The 17,948-nt window shown below is 60.2% G+C and overlaps 1 protein-coding gene across 1 annotated transcript in view; it reads left to right on the top strand.

Annotated features, from left to right (window-relative positions):
* The first annotated feature begins 421 nt into the window (after positions 1-421).
* Positions 422-17,948, top strand: part of CPNE7 (copine 7) — a 46,365-nt gene continuing 28,838 nt past the window's right edge. The window contains exons 1-2 of the mRNA XM_038368701.2: positions 422-566; positions 3,589-4,808. Coding sequence (XP_038224629.1) covers positions 4,635-4,808 — 174 coding nt within the window. The 5' untranslated portion in view covers positions 422-566; positions 3,589-4,634. The remainder of the gene's footprint in view (positions 567-3,588; positions 4,809-17,948) is intronic.

Consider the following 17,948-nt stretch of genomic DNA (forward strand, 5'->3'; position numbering starts at 1 on the left):
CTTAGAACTCAATTATCCTCTGGGGGCTCACAAACTGGTTGGTTAACAATTTGATCCAGTCGTGTTCCAGGTCTGGAAGTCGGGCTGCCCGGTCGATAATTCCCCGGGTCCTCTTTTGTTCCCCCTTTTTAAAGACAGGTACAACGTTTGCCCTTCCCCAGTCCTCTGGGCCCTCGCCTGTCGACTGGGAGTCCTCAAAGGTAACTGCTAACAGTTCTGTGATTGCGTCCGCTGTTCCTCAAGTCCCCGAGGGTGCATTGATCAGGTCCCGGTGGCTTGGATCCATCCAGCTGATGGAAATGTTCTTTGGCCGGCCACTCTGCAGAGCTGAGTTCTGCTCTGAGCCTGGCAGCGCAGCACTGGGGCTGGCAGCGAAGCAGTTAAAAGTTGCTACTAGTCTCCCTCTTAGGGTTTTACTTATGAACTGCAGCTTGAGTCAGAGGCTGTGGAGGTGGCAGGCAGCACGGTGGCTCAGGCTGGCAGAGGATGCTCCTGGTGTGAGCGCTCGCTGGGTGCGGGAGCAGCGCAGAGAGAAGTGAGGCTGGCACACTGGGGCCAACAAGCAGGTGAGCGGGGGGGGTGCGCTGAACAGGGGGCTGGGACAGAGGGATCCCCGTCTGTGAGCGGGGCTGCGAAGGAGTCAGGGAGTTGCCGGGCGGGTGCAGCTGGCAGGGGGAGGCTCACGGGGCTTTGGCAAATGCCGTATGCCAGGGCAATGGGCCACTGCCCACAGAACTTTCCCAGCGAACTTTGGCAGCAGCTGCCACTTGGCACAAAGAGCCACAGCCTCCGACTTGGCGAATCTGTGAACGACGGGCGCCAAGTGGCACGGCACTGCTCTGGGTCCGAGCCCAAACTAAGTGTGTGCAGGAGTGAGCAAGCGCGTGTGTCCAGGAAGGTGCCATACATACCCACCTCCCCCCCACAATGGTGTGAAAGCCACTGACTGCTGCTGGGTGCCAAGGGCAGGGGGCTTGGGGCTGGAAGAGACCCTTTGCCTCTCCCTGTCCTGCGGGGTCCCCGTCATTCATGTTTCCCCAGTGAGCGAGGGGGAAATGCCGAGCGCATCCTCTTGTGCCAGCTGGGCACAGACAAGGGCCAGCGAAACCATTCAGATCCCGACTGCAGTGGAGTCTGCATGGGGGGCTGGGCCAGGCGCCAGGCTGAGGGGCACTTTGGCAACCCCTAGAAGGGTGATGGAGCAGTGTGGAGCCACAGCCAGGTCTGCCCCTGGAGAGCCAGGTCCATGCAGCCCACTGGGCTCTGGGAATGGCCACGAGTAGCAAAGCCCTCGGCCAAGGTCCTGCCGAGCCCAAGGCACAGCCCACTCCTGGGGCATCCCCCAGATACACGGGGAGGCGTGTGGGGGGAAGCGGGACCTGATGGTTACATGGGGAAGCGTGGGGGTGGGAAGCAGGACCCCGGTGGGTACACGGGGAGGTGGGGGAAGGAGCGGGACCCTGGTGGTTACATGAGGAGGCGTGGGGGGGGAGCGGGACCCTGGTGGTTACATGAGGAGGCGTGGGGGGGGGAGTGAGACCCCGGTGGTTACATGAGGAGGTCTGAAGGGAGCAGGGGCTTGGCTGAGCTGGACACTTTGATCTGAAGGGTCCCCACTCCCAATGTGGCTTCCCCTAGCAGCAGCGTGACCGGGGGTGAGTCTGACTGAAGCCTTCGTGCGGCGGAGGCGGGGAGGGAAGGAAAGGGAGCTCGCCCCCAGCGCTGGCTGGGTTACCCGGGGGAGGGCAGGGGCACTGTCCCCAGGGGAGGGGCGGTAAGAAGGGGCGGAGAGGCAGGTGCCCTCCCGCTGCAGCTCTCTGCCGTCGGTCAGTATCCTGCTCGTCCCAGCCCCTCTCCCCCTCACTCCCCCGGCTCCCAGCTGCTGGGCCCTGCCGGAACCGCTCCGGTGCCGGTGCCTGAGAGCCCTGGCTGCACACAGCGTTCGCCTCGCGTCCCGGGCTCTGGCAAAGACTGTGCTGGCCCTGGCCCCGGGGGACTGCGGCCTCACGAAGGTTCCCACAGCCCCTGCAGGGAGCAAGGACTAACCCGGAGAACCAGCAGGACCGTGGTCCCCAGGAGCACCTCCCAGGGGCAGGTTGTGGCCCCTGGGACCCATGAAGTGGGCACCGCGGGTCCCTCTGGCTCCAGCCAGCTGCCTGGTGTTCCCCGGCGCCCAGCACGGGCGAGCTGGAGCCAGAGCCAGTCACTGTGGCCCCAAGTGGCTCATCCCCACCAGCTGTTCTCCCCCCCATCACACCTTCTCTGTCCCTCCCCATGTACGCAGGGCCCTGGCCAGGGACCTCTCCTGTCTCCTGCCCTCTGAGGGCTCCGCTTTGCCCGGGAAATGGCTCCTGCCCAGCTGGAGAGCTGGTTTCCCTGAGCTGGGGCTCCTGCACCCGCTCGCTCTCAGCTCACCCAAGTGCCTGCTCTGGGAGTGAGGTTGGAAGGCTCCAGGCTTCCTTCATCGGGGAGGTACCTGCAGACCCCGGGCAACTCTACCCAGGCCAACCTGCAGTGCCCCCCCAATCTCAGCCCTGGTCTCCCCACACAGCTCTGTCAACGCCCCTCACTCCCGACCCGCAGCCCCCTGCTACTCCAACCCTGCCCCCACAGCTCTGCCAGTGCTCCTCACGCCTGCCCCGCAGCCTCCTGATGTCCCAGCCCTGGGCCCCTCTTGGGCAGAGACTGTGGTGATCAGTTTTGTGGTGATTTCGGGAGGGAACTGCGTGTCCCCAGGAGACAGGGCTCCCTGTCACGTGGGATGTGTGCCGGGATTTTAACCCAGGCGTCGCCGAGTTCAAGGCCAGGGCATCCGTGCCCCGGGGGGGGGAGCGTCTTTCCAAGATGCCCTCAGCGATCTCAGCGCACAGAAGAGCCGTGCCAGCCGTTCCCTCCGCCGAGCCTCATGGCAACTTGTGGGGAGGGAGGAGAGCTTCCTGGGCTCGCCTAGCAACACCCTGGGTTTCGCCGCTCGGCAGGGTGGTCTGTGTGTTAGGGAGCCCCTGGGGGTGGGGGGTGCCCTGGGAGGTCCGTGCTCTTAGGCTGGCTGGACAGCGGTGGATTCTCTGGCCTGGGCAGAATGGGACAAGGAGCCCCAGGCAGAACTGGCCTGTCCTGCGGCTCCCTGGCGGGCGGCCCGGCTTGGGTTGTTCCCCCCGAGGGCCTGGTGGAGGGGGGTCCCGCACGTGGCTCCCACGTGGGCGGCCTGCCGGGAGGAGCTGTCACACGCCAGCTCCTGCTCCTTGTTGTTCAGCAGGGTGGATTTGAATCCTTGCCATCAGCGTCTCACTGGCACTCACACAACCTGCCCCCTCCCTTCTCTTCTGGGGCATCTGTGCTGAGCCACGCCGCCCTGCCCCTGCCAGGAGAGGCTGGCGTGCCACGGTCACATGGCGCTGGCAGATCCCGGAGGGGGCTGGGTGCAGGGTTCTCTCCTTTCCATTCAGATCCTTCCCTCCCCTGCGCCGATGGTCCCTCCCTCCCGCTCCCGGAGTGTGCATGGGGGAAGAGGGGGCTGTGCTTAGAGATCATCTCCCCTCCCAGGGCCCTGGCCTTTCTCCAACCTGTCTGTGCCCTTGAACCTTGCAGGTGACCCTGCTGAGTGACCCCAGCGCCTGTCCCCCCGCAAGGAACCCAGTGCTCATCGAGCCATCCAACAAGAGACACTGACCCAGGCCAAACAGGGGATCCCTCCTTCACCCTCTGCCCGGAGGAGCCTCCCGCTCCTAGGCCCAGACGCCCCTGGACATTTCATCTTTCCTCAGAACGTCCAGGCCTCCTCCGGCGACCCCCTTGGCCAGGCCGCCAGCCTCGCGGCCCACTCGAGACGGTTTTGGGGGGTTCCATTTAGCTGTTGACTTTGCAGCCGAGCCCATCGACCTCCCAGCCTGCTTCTCTCCCGGCTTCCTCCCCGCGATGAAAGCAGCGGCTTAGCCTTCCCCGCTGGCCACGAGGCGATAGGAGCGTGAAGCGGGACCACCGTTTGCCAGGACACGCCGCGACTCAAAGCCGGGAGAGGGGACGGTGGCGGCCCACGTGCTGCATTCGGTGTCCCCGGGTCAGCCGGGGCCAGTGCTGAGCAGGGCTGTGGGATCCAGCAGCCTCCAGGCTCCGCCTGAGGGGAAGAACGACCCTCCCTCACTCGTCAGTATCCGCAGGGGCGAGAAACCCTGACTGGCCTCCTTTGGCAGCTGGCTGGCGGCGGGCTCTGGAGGTGGCAGCGCCTCCTGCAGGTCACAGTCATGAGGTGCAGGTTTCAGAGACTCCAGTGACAGTGAGGAACAAATCAGAAGCCACCTGCTAACTGGGGCTGTGCTGGCAGCTGGCCCCTCCTCACCTGAGCTCCTTCTCTGCCACAGGGCTCGGTGCCCAGCCCGACGCCCAGGCCTCGTCTAACGGGAGATTCCCTGACGGCCGCCCCGAGAGGCTGCTCTCCTCTGAGCTTGCTGCTGCCTGGCTGGAACGAGCCCCCATCCCATAACTCTTCCCGGGGCTGCCTCTGCGTCCGGTCTCCACCCATCACAGCCCCGGATGCCCTTTGCCTGCAAGTCCAGATCTTAACGCCACGTTCTTCTGCCGGTCCATCCCACCACCGACTCCTCCGAGCAAGGACCCCGCCCATCCCCTCGGCCAGGATGAACGAGATCCCGGACCTGGCATCCCAGTCCTCCCTGGGGGTGGTCTCTGCCACCTGCGTCTCCAAAGTAGAGCTACGGGTCAGCTGCAAACACCTGCTCGACCGGGACACGCTCAACAAGTCGGACCCCTGTGTGGTGCTGCTCATGCAGTCCCAGGGCCAGTGGATGGAGGTAGGTGGGAGGCGCAGGCGGTGGGGCCAGCACGGGGCTGGGTGCGGGCAGGAGGGGAGGCCTCTTGGTGTTTGTATTGGCCTGGCCGCATGCACGGTGCTTACACTGCTGGGTGTGCCCATGGGCTGCGGGCTCGGGACAGCCAGGGGAACAGGGCTCAGCATGTACCCCGAGGGGCTCTAGTCAGGGCTGGGCCAAGGGACTTCTCACCAAACGCGGAACAGGAATTTTCATCAATGTTCGGGGGGACGGGTCTGGATGCAAACACGCTTCTTTGGGGCTGAGAATTCCACATTTGAGCAGCCTCTTTCCCCTCTCCCCCAGGCACTTTGTGGCCTTGGAACATTTTGAAACACCCGGTGTTCTGGATCCATTCGGCATGGGTCCCAGAGGGGCTAAGCCGGAGTCAGATCCCTGCACTGCGGGCGGCACACACATGGGGCTTCTCCACACGACATTGCTGCACTGTTGCAAACAGTAGACGTGTAGACGCTCCGCATGGGTGTGAGGGACCTATGGGCCCCCCCCCACCTTCCAAGCCTTGTGCAAACCCTTACATTCCCAGGCACTTGCAGGGTTGCTTTGAATCCCTCCTGCACTCTATGAACACAAACAGCTGGGTTTGAACATCCGAAGTGGGGGAACCACATGAGCGCAGGGGGAGTTTTCCTTCCCCATTGCTTCCCCCCCACCCCACCCCCCGCAGCCTTGGAAGCAGAGCTGGGGGGATGTTTGTGCTGAGAACAGCTTCCCCTGGATGCTCTTTTCATGGCCATTCCCTGCCAATGGGGATCACGGTCCCGGGTTCAGAGTGACCACAGGGGCACATTCGTGGCACGTCCATTTTGACCTGCTCCTGGAGGCTTGATCCAGAGAGTTCTGCTCATCCTGTCCGGAGCCGGGAACGATCCCATGTGTCCGCCGGGTCCGGGCACAACACACGGAGCTGGAATTTCACATCCATGCGTGCTGGGAATTGTCCCTGGGATTTACTCAATAGCTTGGCCCTAGGGTGACCAGACAGCAAGTGTGAAAAATCGGGACAGGGGGTGGGGGGTAATAGGTGCCTATAGAAGAACATGCCCCATATATCAGGACTGTCCCTATAAAATAGGGACATCTGGTCACCCTACCTGGCCCTGATTGCCGGTGTGTTCAGGGAATTGCTGCCTGCCGTCGGAAAAAGGCCAGATTCCCAGAGCTGGTTCTCACGGCTGATTCCCTGAGAGCTGGGGCAGGCTGCACTGAGCTGCTGCTGACCAGGTGTGTCCAGGTGTGTGGGGGGGGGGGCATGTCCACGCTTCCCCACCCCCAAGTGCACTGGGACCAGGGGGTGGTTAACTAGCTGGTGTTCCCTGTTAGGGACTGCAACACTGCTTCGCCAGAGACCCACTGTGATTGCAGAGGCCCCAGCCTGGTGCCACATCTGAGGGGACGTCCCCATGTCAGCCCTGTCCACACTGAGGAGCGAGTCCCGCCCCAGCACCCGGGCGGGGGCTGAGGCACACACACTGGGTCCCATGGGCAGGCTGTGGCAAGTGGCGAGAGCCCTGCTTAGCCATTCAGCCCAGGGCCTTGTCAGCATGAGCTCCTCAAGGCTCACAGCCCCCCAAGGCAGATGCAGAGAGGGAAACAGAGGCATAGAGAGGGTCATGACCTTGCCCGCAGTCAGTGACAGAGCCAGGAGCGCTGGTTCACAGGCTCCTGCCCCGGGCGCAAGGCATTGCTGCTTTCTGAGCCTGGTTGAAGAGGGAGGGAAAGGAGCATCAGGCAGACCCTCCCGCTCCCATGATCCCTACTAACCCTGTCCCTTGAGCCCGGCTTAGGCTGGATTTGATCACACGCCTGCCCCATCGCTCTGCGGTGGGACTGTTTTTAGCAGCACTGAGGCTTTTTTGCCACCTCTCGTGGCTGGGGGTGCGGGGCACGCTGCGCTACGTGCCGGAGTGCGGGGCACACAGGGGGCCCAGCCTGCCTGCGCTCACTCCTGCCTGGCAGAGCGAGCAGAGACTGGGAGGCAGGGGGCCGACCCGGGTTCAGCTCCCAGCTCTGAGGCCGGCAGCCTGTGCCATGCAGGGTCAGCCTGGACGAGGCTAATGAGCCCCTGTGGCCTAAACAATCGATGCATGAACCTGTAGGTCCCATCCTCTCTCTGTGCCTCAGTTTCCACATCGGTCATACTGGGATAGCTTCACCACCCTGCCTCACCATGGAGCTGCTAGGGCTAATGGAGATGCTAATTAATGATTATTAATTACCTATCATGTGACACTGGGTGAATGTGAGCGATGGATTCTTGGGGCGTCACCACAAGAAGAGTGTCTGAGCCTGGGGACTTTGCAGCTGATTCACCTGGGTCCCAGTGTCCCCCTGTTGCCCCAGCTGACCCCTCGGGCGCATTGGGAGCTCCTTGCTCATATTGCACAGGGGCAAAACTCCCTCTCTGGTGGATGCCTGGGCCTGTCTGCAGGGTCCAGCTGTTGTCAGACACCTGCAGTCAGCCCTGCTGGGGTGCGCCCATCGCGGGCCTCCCAGACCCCAGCCCTAGGGGGTTGTTTGTGCAAACAGCACACGGGACACAACCACTTTAGCCAAGGAAATATCACCCAGGTCCCACAGCATCACAACTGGGTCTCCATCCCCACCAGGGCCCTTTGCAATCTGTGCTGGAAATAACCCGGACTGCCCCTGCTCCTGGGGCTGCCACCAGCAGGAGATGGGGGACTGTGGTGCCAGGGGGCAATGAGGCAGCTGGGGATGCAACGTGCCATGCACACCCTGCTGCCCATAGGCCACAGTCCAGTGCTGAGCCTGGTACCTGCAGACCCCCCTTCCCACCTTCTCCATGACCATGGGGCGGGTGGCAGTGTTGCTGGGACTGGTGCTGAGCCTGAGAGGGGTCAGGTTGGTGCCATGGCTCACCCAGCCCAGCAGCGTGGCCAGGCTGGAGCTGCGGGCTCCCTGTTGGCGCTAGGTGGTGGTTGGGGCTTTGCAGAGGCCCTGCCCCTGCCGAATTCTCTCGGCGGGCGAGGGAGGCAGCAGGTCTGTGGCTCTCAGTGCCTGGAGGTGATGGCAGGGGTGGTGCTGCCCCCTGGAAGCCATTCTGCGCTCCCCAGGGTTGATCTGGGACCCGGGCTCTGGGGCTGGGGCTGTCCTGGCAGGGTGCCTTCCCCAGGAAGTTGTTCTGTTGACTCAGAGCTGGCAGGGGGTTGGTGTGTGGGAGGCCGCGCCGTTCCTTCTGCCGGCATGGCTCAGCGCATGAGAAAACGTACACTGAGCCCTTCCTGCGGTACACAGGGACTCGGGCTCCAGCCAACACCCCTGCCCCCGGAGCCCCGCTGCTCCCCGCCGCCCCGCCAGTCCCCTCTGGAACCAGGGCCCGACAGCAACCCTGGGGAGAGACTGGCCTGTGTATCCCACCCCCTGCCTCGTGGCACGGCGCAGGGTCACCCCATCACACAGCTGGACTGGCGCCTCCTGGCTTCAGGGATTGCTATTACACCCCCACGGGGCCCCGCCTTCACCTGGCAAATCAAGGGCCAATAAAATATGAAGTTGGCTAAAAAAGCCCCCCCCCCCGCCCCAACGAACCTGGCCAGCTGATAGACCACGCAGCCAGAGCCGTCAGGCCAGGGTACGCACGCAGGATGTCGTCTGCAACCACCACCGATGGGCTCCTGGAGCACACAGCCACGTCTAGTCCTCCTGCTGCTGCGGCTGCACTGAGATGGGCCGGCCAGGGGGCTCTGCCCCCTGGAGCCCCTATGTGCTGCTTCTGGTGTTTGGCGTTCCCTGGGATGGGATGGGTGTGCGTGCCCTGTCCTCCGTCCAGGAGGCTTCTGTTCCTCCACTAGGACTCACCTCAGACCTGGTTGTGACATAGGCGAGGTGGTACAGCCATCACCATGGGTACGGCGTGGGACTGGGGGGCGGAGCCGTCACCGTGGGTACAGTGTGGGATGGGGGGGAGCTGTCAGCGTGGGTACGGCGTGGGACAGAAGGGCGGAGCCATCACTGTGGGTACGGCGTGGGATGGGAGGGTGGAGCCGTCAGCGTGGGTACGGCATGGGACGGGGGTGGAGCTGTCACTGTGGGTACGGCGTGGGACTGGGGGGCGGAGCCATCACCGTGGGTACGGTGTGGGACGGGGGGGGAGGCCGTCCCCGTGGGTATAACACAGGACAGATGTTAGAGCTGTCACCTTGGCAGATTGCTGGCCTCTTTCTGTTTTGAAATCTGAATGTTGAATCTGAAATTTGAATCTCATAACTGTTGGACATTCTCATTGTAATGTTTCTTTTGTGCTAGTTTCCTGGTATTAGCTCTTCTGTAACTACTTCATGATTAATTGCCTTTGGCTCAAAAAGTTGGTTTGGTGTTCGCAGTTGGAAAAGTCGTACAAAACACACAATGTCCAGTAAGTTCTTGGAATATAGTGGGCACAACTTTTTGTTGCAGCACCTGGAGGAAGTAACCTGGTGCCGCCATTTTAGGATTGAGTCTGACCAACAGGGGAGTTGGCTGTGAATCTGAAAGCTGAATGCAATTTGGGTGAAAATGACCATGAAATGGTCGTTTTTATGATTCTCAGGAAAGGAAGGTGTGAGAGCAGCAGAATAAGGACAATGGACTTCAAAAAAGCACACTTTAACCAACTCAGAGAACTGGTAGGTGAGGTCCCATGGGGAGAATATCTAAGGGATATAGGAGATCAGGAGAGCTGGCAGTTTCTCAAGGAGACAGTATTAAAGGCACAGCTTCAAACTATCTCGATGCAAAGGAAAGACAGAAAGACTAGTCAGAGGCCAGAATGGCTGAATCAGGAGCTCCTGAATGACCTGAAAAGCACAAAAGGATCCTACAAAAAGCCGAAACATGGACAAATTGCTAAGGAGCAGCACAAAAGAACAGAACCCGCATGTAGGGACAATAATCAGAAGGGCTAAGGCACAAAATGAGTTAAACCTAGCAAGGGACATAAAATTTCTTTAAATACCATAGGAGCAAGAGAAAGACAAAGGAAAGTGGAGGTCCTCTACTTAGCGGGGAAGGAGATCTAAGAACTGGTGACATCAAGCAGTCTGAGCTACTTACTGCCTATTTTGCTTCAGTCTTCACTAAAAAGCTTAATGGTGACCAGATATTCAACGTAATTAATATTAAGAACAAGGGGGAAGGAACACAAGCCAGAATAGGGAAAGAACAGGTTAAACAATATTTAGATAAGTTAGATGTATTCAAGTTGGCAGGGTCTGATGAAATTCACCTTAGGATACTTAAGGAACTAGCTGAAGCAATCTGAGAACCATTACCAATGATCTACGAGGACTCATGGAGAATGGGTAAGGTCCCAGAGGACAGGAGAAGGGCAAACATAGCACCTAGCTTTAGAAAGGGGAACAAAAGGGACCTGAAGTATTATAGACTGGTCAACCTAATCTTGATACCTGGAACAAATTAGTAAGCAATCAGTGTGGAAGCACCTGGAGGATAACAGGATTATAAAGAATAACAGTCATGGATTTGTCCAGAACAGATCGTGCCAAAGCAACCTGATTTCCTTCTTTGCCAGGGTTACTGACCTACAGATGTGGGGGATGTGACAGTAGATGTGATTTCTGACACCATTCTGTGTGACATTTTCATAAGGAAACAAGGGAAATGTGCTCTAGATGAAATTACAAGAAGGTGGATGCACAAGTAGTTGAAAGATCGGTGAGCTGTAGCTCACAAAAGCTTATGCTCAAATAAATTTGTTAGTCTCTAAGGTGCCATAAGTCCTCCTTTTCTTTTTACTCAAAGAGTAGTTATCAATGGCTCACTATTGAACTGGGAGTGGATCCTGCAGGGGTCAGTCCTGTGTTCAGCACTATTTAATATTTTCATTGATAACTTGGATAATGGAGTGGAGAGTGTGCTTACACAGTGTGCAGATGACATCAAGCTGGGAGGAAGTGCAAGCACTTTGGAGGGCAGGATTAGAATTCAAAATCACCTTGACACATTGGACACTTGGTCTGAAACCAACAAGATGAAATGCAATAAAGAGAAGTGCAAAGCACTGCACTTAGGAAGGAAAAGCAAATGTACAGGGGAATAACTGGCGAAGTGGTGGTGTTTCTGAAAAGGGATCTGGGGGTTAGTTCGGATCACACATTGAATCTGAGTCGACAATGTGACGCAGCTGCAAAAAAGGCCAATATAATTTCGGGGTGTGTTAACAGTCATGTTGTGTATAAGACATGGGAGGTCATTGTCCTGCTCAACTTGGCCTGGTGAGGCTCCAGCTGGGGTACTGTGTCCAGTCCTGGGCGCTGCACTTTAGGAAAATGTGGAGAAATTTGGAAGAGTCCAGAGGAGAGCAACAGAAACGAGAAAAGGTTTAGAAACCCTGACCTGTGGGGTAAGGTTAAAATACTGGGGATGTTTAGTTCTGAGAAAAGAAAACTAAGCGGGGACCCGGTAAGTCCTCAAATCGGTGAGGGGCTGCTCTAAAGAGGACGGGGTCAGTTGTTCTCTGTGTCCACTGAAGGCCGGACAAGAAGTGATGGGCTTAATCGGCAGCAAGGGAGACTGAGGTTTGATATTAGGAAAAACGTCCGTTGGCACTCAGGTTTTTGTCCTGCTAGCCATGAGCCCGGGGACTGGCGCTCGCAATGAAGCACCGTGTGGTGTGTTGCAATATTCTAACGATGGCTCAGCTCGAGTCTGCCAGGGCTTTGTTATCTGGACTGACTTTTCTGCTAACCCTTTTGCCTGGACTCAGTGTGGGCTCCACACAGAGCGCTTGGACTGAGAGCTCAGAGAGTTGCTGAGAGAAGCCCCTTGTGAATTGTCGCTACTCTTTGTCCACCTGTAGTGATTTTCACCATGATCCCATTGCCACAGTTCAATGAGCACCATGAGCGGTGTCCCTGGATAAGAGATGATCCTTTCCATTGAATTCACACAGATCCGCTCCAACCTTGGGCCAAGGACAAGCCAGAATGTCATGTGGTTTTGGTGGCTTTTGTGCTTTCTGCATCATGTATTGATTGCCGATGTCACCTTTGGGTACTTTCCCTCCCGTGGCAGCATTCACGCCTGGCCAGAACGGGACATCTCCAGCTCCGCTCTGATGCTTCTCAGTACCCAGGTGGCTCTGTGGAGCATTTCCAGCTGTGTGTTGTGTAGCATTACGACACACGGTCCTCTGCAGCAATTTCATCTCAATTGCGGGGGCCTGGGCTTGCCCTGTGACCAGAAATCTGGAATTACTTGCTCAAACTCTGGTACGGTTGGGACGTGTTTCACCGTGTTTTCTGTTAGAACGCGAGTTGTGTTTACTCTGGACTCTGCCCCACCTGCTTCTTGCCTTGAAAGCACGTCTGCTGGAAGAAGCAACTTCCTCTGGGGCCCGTCGCTCAGAGGAACTCGCCATTCCCTGGTCCCTGGGGTGTTCATTGTTTTCACCCCAGCTTTGTGTCACAGTGTGCATCAGGAGCACTGCACAGGGTGTGGGTGCTGGGGTGCAGCAGGAGCACTGCACAAAGGTGTGGGGTGCAGCAGGAGCACTGCACAGGGTTTGTGTGACAGGGTGCAGCAGGAACACTGCACAGGGTGTGGGTGATGGGGTGCGGCAGGAGCACTGCACAGGTGTGGGTGATGGGGTGTGGCAGGAACACTGCACGGGGGTGTGGGTGATGGGGTGTGGCGGGAGCACTGCACAGGGTGTGGGTGATGGGGTGTGGCAGGAGCACTGCACAGGGTGTGGGTGATGGGGTGCAGCAGGAGCACTGCACGGGGGTGTGGGTGATGGGGTGCGGCAGGAGCACTGCACAGGGTGTGGGTGATGGGGTGTGGCAGGAAGCACTGCACAGGGGTGTGGGTGATGGGGTGCGGCAGGAGCACTGCACGGGGTTTGGGTGATGGGGTGTGGCGGGAGCACTGCACAGGGTGTGGGTGATGGGGTGTGGCAGGAGCACTGCATGGGGGTGTGGGTGATGGGGTGTGGCGGGAGCACTGGACAGGGTGTGGGTGATGGGGTGTGGCAGGAGTACTGCACGGGGGTGTGGGTGATGGGGTGTGGCAGGAGCACTGCACGGGGGTGTGGGTGATGGGGTGTGGCGGGAGCACTGCATGGGGGTGTGGGTGATGGGGTGTGGCGGGAGCACTGGACAGGGTGTGGGTGATGGGGTGTGGCAGGAGAACTGCATGGGGGTGTGGGTGATGGGGTTTGGCAGGAGCACTGCACAGGGTGTGGGTGATGGGGTGCGGCAGGAGCACTGCACAGGTGTGTGTGATGGGGTGTGGTGGGAGCACTGCACAGGGGTGTGGGTGATGGGGTGCGGCAGGAGCACTGCACAGGGTGTGGGTGATGGGGTTTGGTAGGAGCACTGCACAGGTGTGTGTGATGGGGTGTGGCGGGAGCACTGCATGGGGGTGTGGGTGATGGGGTGTGGCGGGAGCACTGGACAGGGTGTGGGTGATGGGGTGTGGCAGGAGAACTGCATGGGGGTGTGGGTGATGGGGTTTGGCAGGAGCACTGCACAGGGTGTGGGTGATGGGGTGCGGCAGGAGCACTGCACAGGTGTGTGTGATGGGGTGTGGTGGGAGCACTGCACAGGGGTGTGGGTGATGGGGTGCGGCAGGAGCACTGCACAGGGTGTGGGTGATGGGGTTTGGTAGGAGCACTGCACAGGTGTGTGTGATGGGGTGTGGCGGGAGCACTGCACAGAGTGTGGGTGATGGGGTGTAGCAGGAGCACTGCACGGGGGTGTGGGTGATGGGGTGCGGCAGGATCACTGCACAGGGGTGTGGGTGATGGGGTGCGGAAGGAGCACTGCACGGGGGTGTGGGTGATGGGGTGCGGCGGGAGCACTGCACGGGGGTGTGGGTGATGGGGTGTGGCGGGAGCACTGCACGGGGTGTGGGTGATGGGGTGTGGCGGGAGCACTGCACACGGTGTGGGTGATGGTGTTTGGTAGGAATACTGCACAGGTGTGTGTGATGGGGTGCGGCAGGAGCACTGCACAGGGTGTGGGTGATGGGGTGTGGCGGGAGCACTGCACAGGGTGTGTGTGATGGGGTGTTGCAGGAGCACTGCATGGGGGTGTGGGTGATGGGGTGCAGCAGGAGCACTGCACAGGGTGTGTGTGATGGGGTGCGGCAGGAGCACTGCACAGGGTGTGGGTGATGGGGTGTGGCAGGAGCACTGCACGGGGGTGTGGGTGATGGGGTGTGGCGGGAGCACTGCACAGGGTGTGGTGATGGGGTTTGGTAGGAGCACTGCACAGGTGTGGGTGATGGGGTGTGGCAGGAGCACTGCACAGGGTGTGGGTGATGGGGTGTGGCAGGAGCACTGCACGGGGGTGTGGGTGATGGGGTGTGGCGGGAGCACTGCACAGGGTGTGGGTGATGGGGTTTGGTAGGAGCACTGCACAGGTGTGGGTGATGGGGTGTGGCAGGAGCACTGCACAGGGTGTGGGTGATGGGGTGTGGTGGGAGCACTGCACAGGGGTGTGGGTGATGGGGTTTGGTAGGAGCACTGCACAGGTGTGTGTGATGGGGTGTGGCAGGAGAACTGCATGGGGGTGTGGGTGATGGGGTGTGGCAGGAGCACTGCACAGGGTGTGGGTGATGGGGTGCGGCAGGAGCACTGCACAGGTGTGTGTGATGGGGTGTGGCGGGAGCACTGCACAGGGGTGTGGGTGATGGGGTGCGGCAGGAGCACTGCACAGGGTGTGGGTGATAGGGTTTGGTAGGAGCACTGCACAGGTGTGTGTGATGGGGTGTGGCGGGAGCACTGCACAGAGTGTGGGTGATGGGGTGTAGCAGGAGCACTGCACGGGGGTCTGGGTGATGGGGTGCGGCAGGATCACTGCACAGGGGTGTGGGTGATGGGGTGCGGAAGGAGCACTGCACGGGGGTGTGGGTGATGGGGTGCGGCGGGAGCACTGCACGGGGGTGTGGGTGATGGGGTGTGGCGGGAGCACTGCACGGGGTGTGGGTGATGGGGTGTGGCGGGAGCACTGCACACGGTGTGGGTGATGGTGTTTGGTAGGAATACTGCACAGGTGTGTGTGATGGGGTTTGGTAGGAGCACTGCACAGGTGTGGGTGATGGGGTGTGGCAGGAGCACTGCACAGGGGTGTGGGTGATGGGGTGCGGCAGGAGCACTGCACAGGGTGTGGGTGATGGGGTGTGGCGGGAGCACTGCACAGGGTGTGGGTGATGGGGTTTGGTAGGAGCACTGCACAGGTGTGTGTGATGGGGTGTGGCGGGAGCACTGCACAGGGTGTGGGTGATGGGGTGTGGTCGGAGCATTGCACAGGGTGTGGGTGATGGGGTTTGGTAGGAGCACTGCACAGGTGTGTGTGATGGGGTGTGGCGGGAGCACTGCACAGGGTGTGGGTGATGGGGTGTGGTCGGAGCATTGCACAGGGTGTGGGTGATGGGGTTTGGTAGGAGCACTGCACAGGTGTGTGTGATGGGGTGTTGCAGGAGCACTGCATGGGGGTGTGGGTGATGGGGTGCAGCAGGAGCACTGCACAGGGTGTGTGTGATGGGGTGCGGCAGGAGCACTGCACAGGGTGTGGGTGATGGGGTGTGGCAGGAGCACTGCACAGGGGTGTGGGTGATGGGGTGTGGCAGGAGCACTGCACAGGGTGTGGGTGATGGGGTTTGGTAGAAGCACTGCACAGGTGTGTGATGGGGTGTGGCGGGAGCACTGCACGGGGGTGTGGGTGATGGGGTGCGGGAGGAGCACTGCACAGGGTGTGGGTGATGGGGTGCGGCAGGAGCACTGCACAGGGTGTGTGTGATGGGGTGCGGCAGGAGCACTGCACAGGGTGCGGGTGATGGGGTATGGCAGGAGCACTGCACAGGGGTGTGGGTGATGGGGTGTGGCAGGAGCACTGCACAGGGTGTGGGTGATGGGGTGCGGCAGGAGCACTGCACAGGGTGTGTGTGATGGGGTGCGGCAGGAGCACTGCACAGGGTGCGGGTGATGGGGTATGGCAGGAGCACTGCACAGGGTTTGTGTGATAGGGTGCAGCAGGAACACTGCACAGGGTGTGGGTGATGGGGTGCGGGAGGAGCACTGCACAGGGTGTGGGTGATGGGGTGTGGCGGGAGCACTGGACAGGGTGTGGGTGATGGGGTGTGGCAGGAGCACTGCACAGGGTGTGGGTGATGGGGTTTGGTAGGAGCACTGCACAGGTATGTGTGATGGGGTGTGGCGGGAGCACTGGACAGGGTGTGGGTGATGGGGTGTGGCAGGAGCACTGCACAGGGGTGTGGGTGATGGGGTGCGGGAGGAGCACTGCACAGGGTGTGGGTGATGGGGTGTGGCAGGAGCACTGCACAGGGTGTGGGTGATGGGGTTTGGTAGGAGCACTGCACAGGTGTGTGTGATGGGGTGTGGCAGGAGCACTGCATGGGGGTGTGGGTGATGGGGTGCGGAAGGAGCACTGCACGGGGGTGTGGGTGATGGGGTGCGGCGGGAGCACTGCACGGGGGTGTGGGTGATGGGGTGTGGCGGGAGCACTGCACGGGGTGTGGGTGATGGGGTGTGGCGGGAGCACTGCACACGGTGTGGGTGATGGTGTTTGGTAGGAATACTGCACAGGTGTGTGTGATGGGGTTTGGTAGGAGCACTGCACAGGGGTGTGGGTGATGGGGTGCGGCAGGAGCACTGCACGGGGGTGTGGGTGATGGGGTGCGGCAGGAGCACTGCACAGGGGTGTGGGTGATGGGGTGTGGCGGGAGCACTGCACGGGGGTGTGGGTGATGGGGTGCGGCAGGAGCACTGCACAGGGGTGTGGGTGATGGGGTGCGGCAGGAGCACTGCACGGGGGTGTGGGTGATGGGGTGCGGCAGGAGCACTGCACGGGGGTGTGGGTGATGGAGTGCAGTAGGAGCATTGCACAGGGGAATCTGCACTCGGTGCTCCCGAGCAGACACGGATCTGCATCCCGTGCCCTTGGGCAGACACAGATCTGCACACGATGCCCCGGGCAGACACGGATCTGCACACGATGCCCCATGGCAGATACAGATCTGCACCTTGTGCCCCGTGGCAGACACTGGATCTGCACCCAGTGCCCCTGAGAAGACACAGATCTGCATGCTGAATAAAGCATTAATGGGCTAGACAATTTCCCAACTCGGGGCTCTGTTGGAAGGCATGAGAGGTGGTGAGGAGAGGCAGATGCGGGCAGCTGAGTGGGGGGTGAATGTGGCCAGATGCATAGCAAGTGCCGGGAAGGATCAAAGCATGCTGGTTTCTGTGCTGTGCAGCCGATCCCACAGCCGAACAGCAGCCAGGGGACTTAAACTGCAGCTAAGTCTTCTAAACCGTCAAATTGTGGTGTCTGTTCAGCAGTCTGACACCGGTACAGAGATTTGTGGCAGCAGCTTGATAATCCCGAGACAAAAGGCTCCAGTCCTGCAGAGTCCCTGCCAATGGCTGAGCTCCGTTCCATTCCTGCCTGGGACCCCAGGGCCTCAGCTAGTCAAGACATGGCAGTGGGGCCTGAGCCCTCCACGCCCTGGCTTTCTGCACATCCATGAAGGGTCCCTATCCTGCATTCATCCTTCCACCCGGGCTCAGAGCCCATGGCCACAGCCAGGGGCTGGCTGGCGAATGGGAGATTGGTCCTTCTACCAGTTCCCCGTCCCGAAGTCTGCCTGGCTGAAATCAGTGACAGCTGGGTGCCGCTCACTTGTGCCAGAGCATCTCCCGGGAAGCTGGCTGGGCCGAGGCAGGGGGTCTGCTGTTTACAGTATCCCCGGGAGTTGCCTGAGGATCCAGGTCACAGTCCTCCAGTGTTTGCAGGGTCCCCATCTGCCCCCCACCACTGTGCTGACGGGACTGCTAGAGGGGCATCTGCCCGGGGAAAAGAAGTGGATACAAGCAGAGAACAAAGGGGCAGGGAACTCCTTTCCCCTGGAGAGGGCTCACTCCTATTGGGGAATCCTGTTCTCTCTCCGCACAGCTTCTGGGGCTTCCTGGGCCCCTTCTCTGCAGATCTTGGCCCAGGCACTTGGCCCATTTCCATGCACAGGACTGATCCCACGTTGATTGGGTGGGTCCTGAGCAGCCTGGGGAATTGGTGCCCATGTAATGGGCGAGTGCACTTGGCGCTGCCCGCAAGGCAG

This window comes from Dermochelys coriacea, chromosome 12 (assembly GCF_009764565.3).
Source record: "Dermochelys coriacea isolate rDerCor1 chromosome 12, rDerCor1.pri.v4, whole genome shotgun sequence".
NCBI lineage: Eukaryota > Metazoa > Chordata > Testudines > Dermochelyidae > Dermochelys > Dermochelys coriacea.